This window comes from Heterodontus francisci, chromosome 1 (assembly GCF_036365525.1).
Source record: "Heterodontus francisci isolate sHetFra1 chromosome 1, sHetFra1.hap1, whole genome shotgun sequence".
NCBI lineage: Eukaryota > Metazoa > Chordata > Chondrichthyes > Heterodontiformes > Heterodontidae > Heterodontus > Heterodontus francisci.
This window is the reverse complement of record NC_090371.1, coordinates 275,624,126-275,640,994: the sequence shown is the minus strand read 5'-3', so window position 1 is coordinate 275,640,994 and position 16,869 is coordinate 275,624,126. Positions and strand designations below refer to the sequence as shown.

Sequence of the window (16,869 nt, the reverse complement as noted above, 5' to 3'; positions counted from 1 at the left end):
GTGGAAATCTATAAAACCCATCCTCCAAAAAGCCATTGAGGCAAGGTCAATTGAAAAGCTCAAAACTTGAGATTGATTTTTCTTTGGTTAGGCAAGGATATTGAAGGTTACGGAACCAAGGTGCATAGATGGAGTTAAGATTCGGATCAGCAATGAACTCATTGAATGGCGGAACAGGCTCAAAGTGCTGAATGGCCTACTCCTGTTCCAACATTTCATATATTGGAAATTGACCACAGTATTTGTGTTCTGTCATGATGAAAAGTTTTACAGTTGATTCTTGGCTCAGCACTTACTTCACATGAAAGGCAATTAGACATGTATTTGAGTACTCGAGTTCAGAATGGTTTTCTGATAATTCTGCATTCCAAGAAGCTATGAATTAAATATTTTGTGATATATCTGGCAGATGCAGAGAAGCTGTTCAAAATATTGTGGATGCGCTAGGGTATCAGTTTTCAGGCAGTAACCCTTGTGTGACCAGGCTGCTGCAAATCATTCAGCAATGCCAGTGTGCACTTCTACATTACTACTACCACTTAAGTCTTTCTTTAACCCTTTTTTGGCAGTCCTGCCTTTTTAGCAATTTTATCATCTGGGGATAATGGCATTGTTCATGAGTTTTAAACATCGTGTTTAAATCCTAATTCTGCCTCACTCAAAAGCAGTTTAGTTACATGAGGCTCACTCAGTAGTTGTGGTGTATAGATCATCAGACCTTCTTGTATCTGAACTGTGTTGAATTTAACATGTAAAAAGTGGGAAATAATTTAATTTTTCAAAGCCAACAGCCAAGCTATTAAGCTTGGGTAACAAAGATGAATATTGGCCAGGACACTGGAAGCACTCTTTTATTTTTCAAATAGTGACATGGGATCTTTTTACGTCCATCTGAGGGGAGAGACAGGGCCTCAGTTTAATGTCTCATCTGAAGCATGGCACTCCTAACAGTGCAGCGCTCTCTTAGCATTGCATTGGAGTGTTAGCCTAGTTTATCTGCCTAAGTCATAGTGTGCAGTTTGAATCCATGATTTTCACATTCAGAGCCAGGAGTGTTGCCATGAGCCAAGCTGACATCTGCAACACCATGTAATCTCCCTCTCTTTGCTCCCCATACCAGTGGTTTCCTCATCTCTGTGCAGAAGCACTGAATGGAAGCTCAATGTTTTTGCATATTACTCTTGCATACCTTGAAGGAGAACTCCCAGAATAGGTTAGTCATTCACTATGTTGGAAATGGTGCACTGAGACACTAGGCAACGGAAGACGGTATCGTGATGACCTCAAGTTGGCCAATCTTAAATGGGCCAGTTTGGGAAATTACAGTTGGTGCTGCTATCTTTGAACAAGGGAGCGAGAGATTCAGTCAGGTTTCCTACTCCCAGCTGTTATCTCTGCTTAAAAAGTATCTGTATTTGATGGACAAGATCAGCCTTGCCTGTGATGATCCTTGTAATCAAATAACATGTCAGTGCTTCCTGTGCGGCCTCATTTTTTTAACAAGATAAACTACTTGAATTGGGAACTGAAGGATAGTGATACCTTTGAAACCTTGCGTATGACTGTTGCAATAGCAGAGAATGTGCAAGCAGCAAAAGTTCCACAAATTTTAATACAAGTTAATCAGTTTGAGTGCAACAATTTACAGGAGTCTCCATCCATTGGTAGGGTACCCAGTAATTCTATTCAAAATGCTATTAATCCTAGTCAATCCAGCTATCATTTAAAATAGTAACATCTTCTCTATTTGTCAGTATTAAATATTTTGAACTGTATTTGCATTTATAAATTTTACATACCTTCATTAGCAGTGTAGTTCTTTATAGTTTTTGAAAGTACCTGAGTTGTACTTTAGTAGTTGGGTCATGTCTTCTGCCTTTTGTCTATTTATTACTGGATAAACTACTCTTCCTACATCATTTTAACTAATGACACTACAGATCAAAAATGCTGGTGTAATTTATGATGTAAAAATGGATAAATATTTTTCAAAAGATCTGGACTTTATTCAAAGTTTGCTTTTTCTAAATATTATGCTTTCTTCCAGTTTTTTATTTACTTCAGAACAGTCCAGTGCACTAAAACTAGGAACTGTAATACAATATCCATATACAGCAGTCTGTCGTTATCTGCCTAAACTTTTCAAAAGATTCATGTTTAATCCTATTTTTGCCGTGGGTTATAAGTACAGGTTTACAGAATAAAAGTTCATACATTATATAGTTTAAAGGTGATTTTTGAATTAATCAGCAGTAAAAGCACGTGAACACAAGCTAAATCTAGTTAATGAAAGCCATGAGTTGCAAAACCTTTTGAAATAATCACAAAACAGCCACTACCTAATGATTGTAGTTAAAGGGGCTTTCAGTAGTGCTAGACTTCAAATGACTTAGCTACTTTAAAATTGAACAGTTGTAAAGCACATTTAATCCTGCAGCATGATTAATTTTAACAGTGTGTTATGCAGATGATAGTTGTGACATCAGGTTCCAAATTTAAGCTGCTGTAACTATTTATTGTATTTGAATGTAAAATATTGTATTGATAAAATATATAGGCTTTTATTAGACTGTCTTAAACATTGCATCTCCATTCACTGTATTTCATATTTATTGTATGCAGCTTATTTTTTTCTGCCTTTTAAATGGTTAATGAGATGTCGTTGCATGCTTACAACAGGCTATTTCAGAAAACAAAATGGGAGGAAGTATAGTTTTAAGACTTCCAATGTAGCCTTTCAAAGCAATTTCGTTAGTGAAACACAACCATATGCCAGATCTGTAGTTTAAAAACAGACTATTTCCTCAATTATGTGTATTTTTGCAATTCCCAGAATCTTTATCATTGTATAATATTTTGATTGTGCAAGTCTTCACAATTTTATCAAAGTAGTAAATTCAGAAAGTTTTTCTTGTGTCAGTTTGGGCATTGGCCCCAGTAGCATACCTTGATTTGCATCAATCCTCGGTGAGTTCACTTTGGTCGGGGCTGATGACAGTTTAATTTTCCAAGTCTGTCATGTCTTTATTTTTCTTTGACAGACTCAAAATGACTGTCAGTGCAGTTCAGGGATGATATTAGGAAGCACTTTTTCATACAAAGGGTAGTAGAAATCTGCAACTATTTATCCCACAAAAAAACTGTTACGGCAAGGTCAGAATAAAATTTCAAAACTGAGATTTCTGTTAAACAAGATATTATGGGGGACAGAATCAAGACAGGTAAATGGAATTAAAATACAAATCAGCCATGATCTAATTGAATGGCAGAAAAAGCTTGAAAGGTTGGATGACTCTTCCTATGTTTCCCTCTTTTGTTGCTACTACCACAAAGTCTGTAGCCGGATTCAAATTCAACGGAGTAGGATCCAAAAGACCTATTGGCCTGACAGCTACCCTTATTGCAAGGATGTCCAAGTTCATTTTCTGCAGGAATAGAGGGATCTGGGTATAGTTCAGTACAAGATCACATTTTTTTGTAAAAGAGAGTGCTTGGTATTGGATAAAGACCTTCACTTTTAAAAACTTTATAGCAGTATGGTTCCCAGACAGAGGAAGGAATTACCTCTTGCTGATGAACAGCACAGCTGAGTGTTCAGGCTACATCCTGGAGAAACCTTTCTGAAGAACAAGGCTTTCCCATCATGTATCTAGCATGGTACTAGAAGAAAAAGCCCCAACTCACAGCAATGATGTTGCTGACATTCATGTTGTTTCATTGGGGATTTACACTTGATTTTGCAAAAAGTGACTAATTTTGTTCTATGCTTGAGTGGTATGTCTTTTCATTGGGCACATTTTTGATAGCTTAGGAAAGTATGTTTCTGCAGTTTGAGGAGCTGCTGATCTTTGATCAACTTTCATAGGCTATAAAGAGATTCATTGCATCAAAAGGTCAGTTTTCTACTCCTTTTGTTAAATGGGGGGTGAGGGGGGTGGTTTCTTTGAGGGTCTCAATTTAACGTTCCTTTTGCAGATCACTGAAACAGATCAGCTCAGAGGTTGGATTTCAACAGTGCATGTTAGATGCATAGTTCCATAAAGGAATTATGTGAGGATCAAGGGCACTTGAGAGAACTGGGTATAACTGGTTTGACATTGGCACCCAGAATTTTTAACCAAGGGCCTGTCTAAAGCAGCAACCTGTCTAAGGCAACAGGACTGTACATCTATAAAATCTAGAATAGAATCTATTATAAAGGATGTGATTACTGGACACTTAGAAAATAATGGTCTGATTGGGCAGATTTGTAAAGGGGACTTAGTGTTTGACAAACTTGTTATAGTTTTTTGAGGATGTTACTAGCAGTATGTATAAGGGGGAGCCAGTGGATGTGGTTTATTTGGACTTTTCAGAAGGCTTTTGCTGAAGTCCCACATAGGTTATTAAGCAAAATTAAAGCGCATGGGATTGGGGGTAATATACTAGATTGGAATGACAATTGGGTAACAAACAGAAAGCAGAGTAGGAATAAATGGGTCATTCTCAGGTTGGCAGGCTGTGACCAGTGGGGTACCACAAAGTTCAGTGCTTGGGCCCAGCTGTTCGCAGTCTATATCAATGAATTGGATGTGGAGACCAATTGTAATATTTCCAAGTTTGCGGATCGCACAAAACTTGGTGGGAATGTGAGTTGTGAGGAGGATGCAAAAAGGCCTCAAGGGGATTTGGACAGGCTGAGTGAGTGGGCAAGAACATGGCAGATAGAATATAATGTGAATAAGTGAGGTTGTCCACTTTGGTAGGAGAAATGGCGCTGCAGCTTTCTTAAATGGTGAGATTGGAAAAGTGTTGATATCCAAAGGGACCTAGGTGTCCTTGTTCATAAGTCACTGAAAGCTAGCATGCAGGTGCAGCAAGCAATTAGGAAGGCAAATGGTATGTTGGCCTTTATCGCAAGATTTGAGTACAGGAGCAAAGAAGTTCTGCTTCAATTGTATAGAGCATTGATAAGATCACATCTGGAATATTGTGTGCAGTTCTGGTCCCCTTGCCTGTGGAAAGATATACTTTCCATAGAATGAATGCAGCGGAGGTTCACCAGGCTGGTTCCTGGGATGGTGGATTGTACTATGAGGAGAGATTGACCCTGTATTCTCTGGAGTTTGGAAGAATGAGAGGCAATCTCATAGAAACTTACAAAATTCTTAAAGGGCTAGACCGGGTAGATGCAGAAAGAATGTTTCCCCTGGCTGTGGGGTCTAGAACCAGAGGACACAATCTCAGAATAAAGGGCAAACCATTTAGGACTGAGATGAAAAGGAACTTCTTCAATTAGAGGGTGGTGAATCTTTGGAATTCTCTGCTCCAGAGAGTGGTGGAAGCTGAGTCACTGAGTAAGTTCAAGACAGATCGATAGATTTCTAGTTGCTAATCACATCAAGGGATATGGGGATAGTGTGGGAATATGGCGTTTGAGGTAGACGATCAACCATGATCTAGAATGGCTGAGCAGGCTCGAAGGGCTGAATGGCCTACTCCGTTCCTGAAAGCAAAATACTGCGGATGCTGGAAATCTGAAATAAAAACAGAAAGTGCTGGAAACACTCAGCAGGTCTGGCAGCATCTTTGGAGAGAGAAACAGAGTTGACGTTTCGAGTTGGATATGACTCTTCAGAAGATGCTGCCAGGCCTGCTGAAGAGTGTTCATCTACCCATTCGCAGTCACCTATTGCAGTCAGCAAGCATGTGGTAGGTGTTACTTTAGTGACTAGTTTTCTTTTAACTAATCATATAAGATTTATTAAGTCTGAAATACAATTTGTAAAGATCCAAATTAATGAAACAAATACAATGAACTGTGCATTTTTAAATGTTAAAATAGTGATGAGGGGGAAAGCTTGGCGAATTTTAAACCAATTATCTGTTACATGAAGATAAGCATTTCTTATGATAAGTCAACATTTAATAACAAAACTAGCATTATCCAAATAAATTTTCACCGAGTCCCTAATCGACATCAAGACTAAAATGCAATTGGGCTAGTTTTTATGCAAAAACAGTTCCTTATTTTTTCTGATCAGTCCAGACTAAGACTTGCACTTCAACCATGCTACTAGCATGCTTGATAACCTGTTCCTTCTACTGAATTGGGTTATGGTTATTCATAAGGAAAGCTGTGTGATACAAGTAAGGCCCGGAATATACCCCTGACGTGTATGTTTGGCCTGATGGCATCTGTCATTTTTCTGGCACTATTTGCAAAGTGTGAGATCCCCAACAGCTGGAATGTTCTTCCATGTACACCGATTTCCAGAAAAGCTACTGTAGCTTAAAGAATGTTTAATATTCTAAGCCACTGTAAGTAATTAGCTTCAAGTAATCAGCTTTCCCTCCCACCGTGCAGCCGCTGGTTCATTCACAAATGTCGAGCATTATGGCTGTCCCTGAATTATCTTGACTGTTGTTCAACAGAGCTTTGAGAGCATGGATGAACATTATTACTGGTCTGTTATGTGAATAGATGGGGCATGACTTATCCTTGACCCTTCTGCTCAAGACTAAGGCCATATCTGCATTGCAGCAAAACAAATTCCCCCAGTCTATAAGCTCAGCAAATTGTGAAGCCACAGAACAAAACCACAGTTGCTCTTGGCAAGGAATGGGTTTCACTGCATGACTGTCCTGTCCACTCAGTCAATAGATCAATGGCAGGATCCTTGACAACCTGCTGGAGCATTAGTGGAGGCTTCCGTACACTTTCTGTTTGCCTGTTACAGCATGAAACATTCGCAACATGAATTCATGGCCAGAAGTGCCCCTATACTGGCCTATAAAGAGTCTTGAGAGCCAGAAGAATGTTAAACATCAAGTGTTCCATTGAGGTCTGATACAGATTTTGATCCTTAGAATTAAAGAAATCTGTTGTTTATCTGTGTGCCCTAAACTGAAGGTTTGGGCCTTATTTTGATTGATGTTTAATTTGATTAGTTATAAAGCAGAGATCTGTGTTGAGTGGAATGCTGATAAATTATCAAATAAAGAAGTGATTGGCTACCAACCACACCCATTAGCAGACGAGCTTTTTATTTCCTTTTTTGTAAGATGAAAAATTCAAGTCACTTTTTTTGGAAAGACTATATGGGCCAAATGTTGCTGGGAAAACAATAGCTTGTTAATGATGTACATCATTATTAATGCTCAAATTGGCCAGTAAATTCAGGGGATAAGAGATACGGCGTAAGTAGTAAATCTTCAGAACTTGCTGGTCAATTTATGCCATTTTGCTTTGCACAAACAGCATCTCGCCCTTGGCTTCCCCACTAATATTAAGAACTGCTGGATTTGCACATTATTTTTCCGTAACCTTGCTGCAGAAAGTTGATGGAGTGCGCGAGCACCATTTTTAACAGCATGATGACGATCCAATGCCAAGCAACCTATCTGGCCCAGAAAGGAAACAATTTTAAACTGTTAAATCTCATTCCTGCATGTAATAAATTGTTGTTGAACACTTCAAATATTTGAAGTCTTTTAATTTTAACATTTCTCCTATTTTTGATTTCTGTCTTTGTAAATTCTTCCTAGCGATTTTAAAAATGGCAAATTTTATATCATCAGTGTCTTTTTCTTACTTTTTCTCTGCTCCTGATTTGATTCTAATTCACCCCCCTCCTCCATCATTTCTGTTTTTCTCAACCCTTCAGTGTTACTTGTCAAGGAGATACACTAGTCCTGTGTTCACTAGTATTCTAGATTCCATGCTGTTATAAGCTCGTGCATCCAGTGGGTTACAGCACAAAGATATTTTGAGCTGTTGATGCAGGAAAAAGTCTCTTGGCATAGGCTGTGAGATGGTCCACTTCAAGATTTGACCCAATATGTTTTGATTTAGATTTTCCTTCTGAGAACTGTAGGGATCTAGTTATTGGTTCTTGCATATGGTTGCGTGATGTTCTTGCAGTGAAATTGAGCCACAATATACTATTGATAAAATTGTTGATTATACTAACCTCATACCCCGTTGCTCCAGATTGCTACTTCATGTTCTGATTGGCTTACATTCGTAGTCATTTACAGATTTTGATCTAATGAGCATGTATTATAGAATAATTAAGATCTTAAGTACCTTGCAGAGGAAGTTTTTCTTTGGTGCTATAGGCACTCTCTCTCCTTTTATTCAAATCTAATTTTGACATGAATTTTCTTGTGTAATTTTCAACAATCTATCATAAAGGTTCAGTTCCCTGATTTTAATCATCTATCTTACCTTACAGATAACTACTCTGGGCTCTTTTGATACTTGATCTCATTGGATTATGCTGAACTTTAAATATGTGCTAAGCCAAAAGTAATTCATTACCCTGGGAAAGACTCCCTGTATATATTTTAAAAGAATACACTAGTATTCTGCATTGAGAAAATAGTGTATTTCCCATTCAGTGTGTTCTGGAATAGTCTGTATTTTTAAAAAGCTAATGGGCAAAATCTGCACTAAAATCATTATAAAATATCTTCTTGCATTCCATTCTTAATGTATCTGTTAGACCACATTATCTGCAGTATATATTTTCTTTGAAAAATATCTTTATGAAAAAATTCAAATTTTGGATATCTTCAAATGCTGCAAAGACATTTTAGCATTTCTTTTAAAAGTTGCCGTTTAGTTCTACCATGATCTATTTTTGCCCTGTAACACTGGGTAATATCTTAAGAGCTGCAGATGAATTGATAAATGCATATTAATAAAGACATTTTTATGCCTCAAGGTGTAAGGATTGGGGAGTTGGAAATCAAAATTTAAAAGCAATTTGAAAATTAGCACAATTTTTGTGTTCTCCGATGCCATATAGAAGAGGGCAATGTGTAGATGAGTGAATTTTGTACTTATTACTAGCCAAGGCATTTATATGCAGCTCCAGTTATTATATTTCCAGTGTTGCAGATATTGTTTGGACATCCCTGCGTAAATTTCCTATTTGCCTCTGTGTACATGTTATCTATGGCAGAGTCTGTACCTGGTCTGTTGCGCAGCACCAGCAGCTCTAGAACTGGAGGCCCTGGACACTTTGTTGGGCTTCAGTGGAGGAGAACTGCTCCCTTTTACTCCCAGGTGAAGGAGTCCAGCGGTTCCTAGCCTGGACTACTGGAAGGTCCCTCACATCCTCTTTGTCCCATTAGTAGAGATGACATGCAATAAAATCTGCTCCAGTGAGTGTTCAGTCCTGTTGAAGAAATTAGTAATGTAGTGATATTAATGTGAGGAAAATTTGTTTATTAATGTTATGCTTTTAATTAGTTTTTTTAGAGTTTACATTATGTACCTACATAGCTAGAAGGATACAGGAATTGCTTTTAACTCTTGCAACTAGTAAATCATTTAGTTTTCTATCAGAATTGGCAGGAATTAAGAATTTAAAAGCAGTTAAAACCGTTTACAGTTATAGAATGTTTTTTTGAAGTATTGTATACTATATTGAGCAGGTATTTTTCTTTCCAAGCTACTGAACTATTTTGGTTTAAAAAGAAACAGTGAATGCTATAAATGAGCAATAAAACTGAAACTACTAGAATTGCACTGCAGATCAGTCATCGTTTCCATTGGAACTCTGCATCACAACAGCAATCGTATGAAGGACCCCTCCCAAAAGACAATATGTCGTGTCTCCTCTCATCAATTTGTTTTTCTCACACTTTCCCCTCCTTCAGGTACACTCTCACACCACCTCCCTTGTTCGTTTTCTTTGCAAACTTATCTGTGTGTTTCTAGCATTTTCTGTGATTTTCAATCTTCAGGTTATATGAAATATTTTGTACGAATTGGAGTTGTAAAGCTTTCATATTTTAAAAAAAAAATGTTCTGAACTTTCACGAGGGGTTTCTTTAAACAGAGATTGCTCATTTTTCTCTGCTCCCTCCTTCACCCCATTAAAAAGTCTTTTCCCCAACACCACGTGTTCTTCCATTCTGCATCCAGTTTTGAAGTTAATAGAAAATAACCTATTTGATTTGAATGTTTCAAGAAGGATAAAGCTGCATTAACATCAATTGAATTTTGGACAAACTTCTACAAAAATGTAGGGTGGAGGCGGGCTCTCCCCTGTCATTTTAGCCTGTGGATGGTGCCTCCCGCCACAATGTAAAATTCTGGCCGTAATATCTAAACTTGCTGAAAATTCCATTGGCTATCTAAAGTTGAAGACCATTTATATTCTTATAAAGAAAATTAGTACTTGACACACAGCTACCAACTTAGTCATTTCGACAACCTTTTTATGAGAAGCTGCTCCACCAAGTTGGTTTACTTTTTATGTACTTGGGAGGTTTAGATGCTATATAAATGCTAGTTGTTGATGACATAAACAGCTTTTTCCTGATCCTGTCTTTAAGCATAAATGCTAAAATATGTTAATATTCCTGAACTGACATTTAGAAATAGGTATGTGACTAAAGTTAAATGGAATATGAATTAATAATGGAAGTTCAGATGTGGCTATTCAAATTCTCACCTCCCATGTCCTTTTTTTGTTTCGCCTTTTCAATAGTTAGTGAACAAAAGTGCATGGGAATGTTTTTCTACATAAGCTTTTCTCCTGCTAGTCCCTTCCCCTAATACCCACCAATAAACCCACCTTCTTGTGAAAATAATAGTTTTGAAATACCTTGTCTTGTAGGAGACATTCCTGGACTTCTGCAGCTTTTAGCATGCATTGTTCTCCCTGTCACTGCTGTTAATGATCGGTGATGCACTGACAGTGGAGGTCTGGAAGTTGAGCAAAAATTCAGTGCCCACTAAGATTGGGAATTTGTCCAGCCTGGACATTTTCTGATCTGAATAGTACAAAAATGGGATATTTTGAAACTGAATTTTTACAAGCGAATGCCTCCTGAATTCAAAAATACCTGCTATATAGTATACTTAATTTTAATTGAGCACATTTTGGTGTTTGTTAAAGTTAGCTTTCCAGTTACATAGATTCCTTAGTAATTGTTTCTGCATAATTGTTACAACAGGGCCTGATGCTAACTGGAAACTGTACTTGCTCCAAATATTAGTATTTTCAAACTTGCAACAGTTTATTGCCTTATGCAGTTTTCTTTGTTTTTAAACTAAGATTAAAATATTTGCTGCTATTGCCATACTGCTTTGTATATTGCAAGTTAAGCATTGAGCCCTGTTAGCAAAGTATAATCTCCATTTTCTAGCTTAATTGCTTTTTAATGCCGGCATGCTATAATTTATTTGTTTGTGTATTAACGGATCTGCTGTAATGCTTAGTCTTTTTTAACACTAGTTTTAAGCATATTTATTTAAAAGTACTGATGTTGATGCTTTCAAAAGTTGTGTAGCATACTGCATGTTTTCAAAGAATGTGATTTAAGTTCTGTTTTCTGATAATTTTAGTCTCCTTCCTTGCATCGGGGACAACTGCCACTGTGGCTCTGTTGCGTGATAGCATTGAGCTTGTGGTAGCAAGTGTGGGTGACAGCCGGGCAATTCTTTGTCGTAAGGGAAAGCACAAGCGACTGACTGAGGACCACACTCCAGAAAGGAAAGATGAGAGGGAAAGGTAACATTATTGAAGACTTGATGCAAATAGTCTAGTGAGAATTATATATTAATCCACGTGGTTTGCTAGAAATCATAATGTATTCTACAGCTGCATTTATATTTATAAGCATTTCACTTACTTTATACATTTATGTATGCAAGTGCCATTCATATCTATACCATTATTTGTATTTGACAGGATTAAGAAATGTGGTGGATTTGTTGCCTGGAATAGTCTGGGCCAACCACATGTAAATGGGAGATTGGCTATGACACGTAGTATAGGAGATCTAGCTTTAAGGTCTGTGGGAGTCATCGCTCAGCCAGAGACCAGGCGGATTAAGGTGAGCCTGCATGCTGCAATCCACTGCCCTATGCATCCCTTCTTGGGATTGATTCCATGTTGTATTTTCAACAATGTTGTTCTAATCCTAGTTGAAGATTAAAAATTATAATAAAAGTTGTAATGACTTATTTGATCGTTAAAATACACTGTATTTTCAAACTTCCATAATTTAAGTATACTAAATCAAATGTAAATTTCTGATTTTATCACCGCACTTTTCTTCAAAATAAACTGTTTATTAACTATTGTGTAGCCAGTCTTGTAGATAAACTGGAATATTTGTTTGGCTGTTAAGATTGGAATTACTGAATTCGAATGACAGCATTGGAACTTCATGTTGAAGCTTTTTGAAAATGATTTTTTGGATGCTGTGATTATTCAGTGGGCAAAGGCACTACCTGGTATTGTAGTAAACCATACAGACCAAAGGGACCCAGGTTTGATTCCCAATCTATACTGACTGAATTGGCTTCGCTAGAGTGTAATATTTGGCTTCAGTGCTCCAGGCCAAAAAGGAGGAAATCAGCCTGATATCCTTTCCCCTGGGTGACTGTCCAGTGACCCCTACAGAAATGTTCCTGTATGGATGTTGGGTGAGAACAGGATAAGGCTCCACTGTAGCTTTCTCCATGGTCGAAAGGCCTATTAATTCTCTGTCATAGCTCTCATATGGAGGGCCATGTGGGCAAAATATTAAAGGACTGCTGGTGCCTGTAGAACCATATCCTCGGAAGAGTCAGCAATTTCAAGAAAGGGGGTTAAAACTTATGAGGAGTGGGCAGAGAGTTTCATATATTCCTTTGTGTAATTGTATAATATTTCTTTTCCTGTAACAGTTTCCTTTTACCTGCGGTATCAGTTAATTTTTGAGTTCTATCTTTGCAGCTGCAACATGGAGATGATGCTTTCTTAGTTTTAACAACAGATGGGATTAACTTTATAATGAACAGTCAGGAGATTTGTGACCACATCAGTCAATGTCATGATCCAATAGAGGCTGCCCAGGTTATTATTGAACAGGTAAATGGAGCTTGATTTAATCGTGTACCATTTGTTGGGTTTGCATTTACCAAGGTACTTGAATGCCCATTCATTTGGCTGCCTGCATTAAAAGAGAGATTATTTTAATGACTTGACGTGTTTGCTTTGTACTTAATGTGTTTGCTTTTATACTTCATGTGTTAATGTAAATGCTTCTGTTTGCTTCAGGGTGACAAAAATCAATGTCCGAGTCCATAAGTCATCTGAGAGAGCTGGGAAGTTATCTATTATTCTAAGTTTTAAGTACATTAGTTACTACAACATTAACTAACAAGTGCTCTGTTAATTATGCCTAGAATCAAAAGGTTTTTATTGAAGCCAAGCATACTGTATACTTTCCCTTTAAAGGTCTTTCGTTAAAAGTTTGTACCTGAACACATCAGAATAAATGTGAGCTTAAACGTTGTAAATGCTGATTTTAAAAATCCAATCTTTAGAAGTCACCAGGTCAAGTAAAAGAGCACAGCCCACTTTTCACCCAAACTAGTAGGGTGAAAGATATTAGATGTGGAATTTGCAGCAGAGAATTGGGACATTTGGCTCAACTGATCAGTGCTGGTGTTCAATTTAAAAAGTACCACAGCACAAACTGAAATATTTGGCATGGGGTACATACCACTTTTTGGAGAATTATTTGTGTATAACTTCTCAAAAGAGAGGAAGGTCTAATTTAAAGACTGTATAGCAGTGCTCATACGGTGTTTGACAAATTGTAAGTTTTATGAAGTAATTTGTGATGAATTCATCCAGTATTATTCAACTGTATATTTTCAGCTATTGCCTGGTGACTGGGAATTGACAGAAACAAGTACCTAGTGCCCTCTGACAATAACAAAACATGAGGTAGTCATCCACATAAACTACAAAGACCACTTGTTTTCAAAACAGTATATCAACAATCTTTCTTTCCCACAGTGGAACAAGCTGCCAGAGAAATAGTCACAGCCCCATCACTTGAATTCTTCAAGACAAATCTTTAGATCATCTCCATTTATAAATTTTTCATTATCATGACCCACCATATCAGCAGGTCATATCTGGTTTAGCTAGCGCTAACCACATTCATAATGTCAGCAGAATAAGGATGTTAGTCTGTGATGGCAACATAATCAAAATAGAAGTGAACCCTCACTCCCAACAAGATATTATTCCAAGCTGTTGATAGGGGCCCTCTGCATTTCATGAAAAAGTTTTTTTTCATAGTGATGACACCCGAAGCGAGTTCAATGCTGAAGCCCACCGTCTCCATGGCCCCAAAATTACTGTGGCCTTGTTGGGACTTCAGGCTGCCAGTCTGTTGGACACATGACATTCTGAAGTTTGGAATCATTTGTATTTGTATAGGTTTGCTGAAATATTTACAGAGCTGATTGTCTGGCTAACAGAACTCTGACACTGAGCCTGGGGCAGTTTGGTTTGGTTCCAGTACTTGGGTTCAGCTTATGTTTCTACAGCTGCTCCTCGTTTGTGTCATTATTAGAGTATCTACCTTGGGGGGACTCATTTTTGAGCCTTTCTCACTCAATTGACAAGTAAGTAAAAACTTGAGTAGAATCCAAAGTTGATGTCAGCAAACCATCAGTTGAAGAAATTGTAGGTCCCATTTTGGTTGGATCTGTTTCTGGCTCAAGTATTCCTACTTACTACCTATGGCAGGGAATGTAGTTGTAAGTAGGGGACACCTCTATTTCTGGCAGATGGGGAGGGGCAGTGACCTGGTGAAAATGGTTCCCCCTCTGATTTCTGGCCCACCTATCTAACCCAATGGGACTGACACAGCACAGAAATGTTGAAGTCCACATTATTAACCTAATGTAATTGACTGCTTTAGATCTGTTCTTCTGCAAAATGTAGCTTTCCCAGCACTTTAAGAACAGAGTGGTACCTGTGGTAATACAAGACTTTGCAAGAGGCCGTGTGCATCCTTTGAGGAGCAGCTGCAGAGAGACCAAGCTAAATCCAAAACTGGAACAAAAACCAAACTGTCTCTGGCTCAGTGCCAAAGCTCTCTTGCTCAGAAGACCCACTTTGTAAAGTTTGAGCAAACCAAAGGAAACATGTTGGCACCAATGACATAGATAGAAAGAGGGATGAGGTCTTGCATCAAGAATTCAGGGAGTTAGGCAGCAGACTAAAAAGCAGGACCTCTGGTTGTAATCTCTGGATTGCTCCCAGTGCCATGTGCTAGCGAGTATAGAAATAGGAGGATAGCACAGATGAAAGCGTGGCTTAAGAGTTGGTGTAGGAGGGAGGGTTTTAGTTTCCTGGACCACTGGGACTGTTTCTGGGGAAGGTGGGACCTGGATAAGAGGGACGGTCTACATCTGAACCAGAGGGGGACTAACATCCTTGCTGGCGGGTTTGCTCGTGCTGTTGGGAGGTGTTTAAACCAATTTGGCAGGGGGAGGGGAAGCAGACTCCTAGCAGAATAGGGACACAACTTAACACAGGAAAGCAAACAAGTCAGAGGGAATACAGCAGAAGTAAGTTTCAAGGGAGTCAGACCAGGATGGATGGCCTCTACTTTAATGCCATGAGTGTAACAGGTAAAACGGATGAGTTAAGGGCAAGGATTGACACGTGGAATTGTGATATAGTAGCCATCACGGAGACGTGGTTGAAGGAGGGGCAGGATTGGCAGCTCAATATCCCGGGTTGTAGAATCTTCAGGCGAGCAAGAGGAGGGGGCATTGCAATATTAGTTAAGGAGTCAGTTACTGCAGTAAGGAGAGATGATATCTTGGAGGGGGCATCAAAGGAAGCTTTATGGGTAGAGTTTAGGAATAAAAAAGGGACAGCCACATTGCTAGGTGTGACCAGATAGTCAGCGAGAAATTGAGGAGCACATATGTGCGCAATTCGCAGAGGTGTGTAAAAATAATAGGGTAATTATATTAGGTGGTTTCAACTTTCCCAACATTAATTGGAATAGTCATCGTATTAAGGCTTAGGTGGAGTGGAGTTCTTAATGTATACAGGAGAACTTTTTAGCTCAATATGTAGAGGATCCAACAAGGGAGGGTGCAGTGCTGAACCTAATTCTGGGGAATGAAGCCGGACAGGTGGTTGATGTGTTGGTGGGGGAGCATTTTGGTCATAGCGACCCCAACATGGTACAATTTAAGCTTGTTATGGAGAAAGAAATAGACAAGTTGCAAAAAAAGGTTTTGGATTGGGGGAGAGCGAATTTTAGTAAAATTAGGCAGGATCTGGCCAAGGTAGACTGGAAAGAGTTACTTGTCATGAAATCTACAGAAGAGCAGTAGGGGGCATTCAAAAAGGAAATGGGGAGGGTACAGGCCCAACATGTTCCCTCTAGGGTAACAGGTAGGAGCAACAAGCCCAGAGAACCATGGATGACCAGAAACATTCAGGGTACCATGTGAAGGAAAAGAGAGGCTTATAGCAAATACAAGGAGAGCAAATCAACGGAAGCATTAGTGGAGTACAGAAAGTGTAGGATGGAGCTTAAGAAAGCAATTAGGAGAGCAAAGAGGGGATATGAGAAAGCTCTGGCTGGTAAAAGTAGGGAAAATCCCAAGATATTCTATATGTATATCAATGGGAAGAGGATAACCAGGGAAAGAGTAGGACCCATTAGGGACCAAGGGGGAAATCTGTGGGTGGAGCCAGAGGACATTGGTAGGGTGTTGAATGAATGCTTCACATCTGTCTTCACCCAAGAGAATGAGGATGTAGATATGGAACTCAGAGAGAGACTGTGAGGTTCTTGAGCAAATTGTCATAGGGAGTGACAAGGTATTGGAGGTTTTGGCAGGCTTAAAAGTAGACAAATCTCCAGGTCCGGATGATTTGTGTCCCAGGATGCTGTGGGAGGCGAGGGTGGAGATTGCAGGGGCTCTGACCCAAATTTTTAATTCCTCCCTGGCCATGGGGGAGTTGCCAGAGGGCTGGAGAACAGCTAATGTGGTCCCACTGTTCGGCAGGTTGTAGAGATAAGCCAGGGAACTATAGACCAGTGAGTCTCACG

The 16,869-nt window shown here is 38.8% G+C and overlaps 1 protein-coding gene across 2 annotated transcripts in view; it reads left to right on the top strand.

Moving 5' to 3' along the window:
- The window catches only part of ppm1kb (protein phosphatase, Mg2+/Mn2+ dependent 1Kb), a 56,491-nt gene that overhangs the window by 23,782 nt on the left and 15,840 nt on the right, over positions 1-16,869 (top strand). For both annotated transcript variants that reach the window (XM_068045794.1, XM_068045802.1), the window contains exons 4-6: positions 11,345-11,510; positions 11,691-11,835; positions 12,723-12,857. In XM_068045794.1, the coding sequence (XP_067901895.1) occupies positions 11,345-11,510; positions 11,691-11,835; positions 12,723-12,857 (446 nt within the window). The remainder of the gene's footprint in view (positions 1-11,344; positions 11,511-11,690; positions 11,836-12,722; positions 12,858-16,869) is intronic.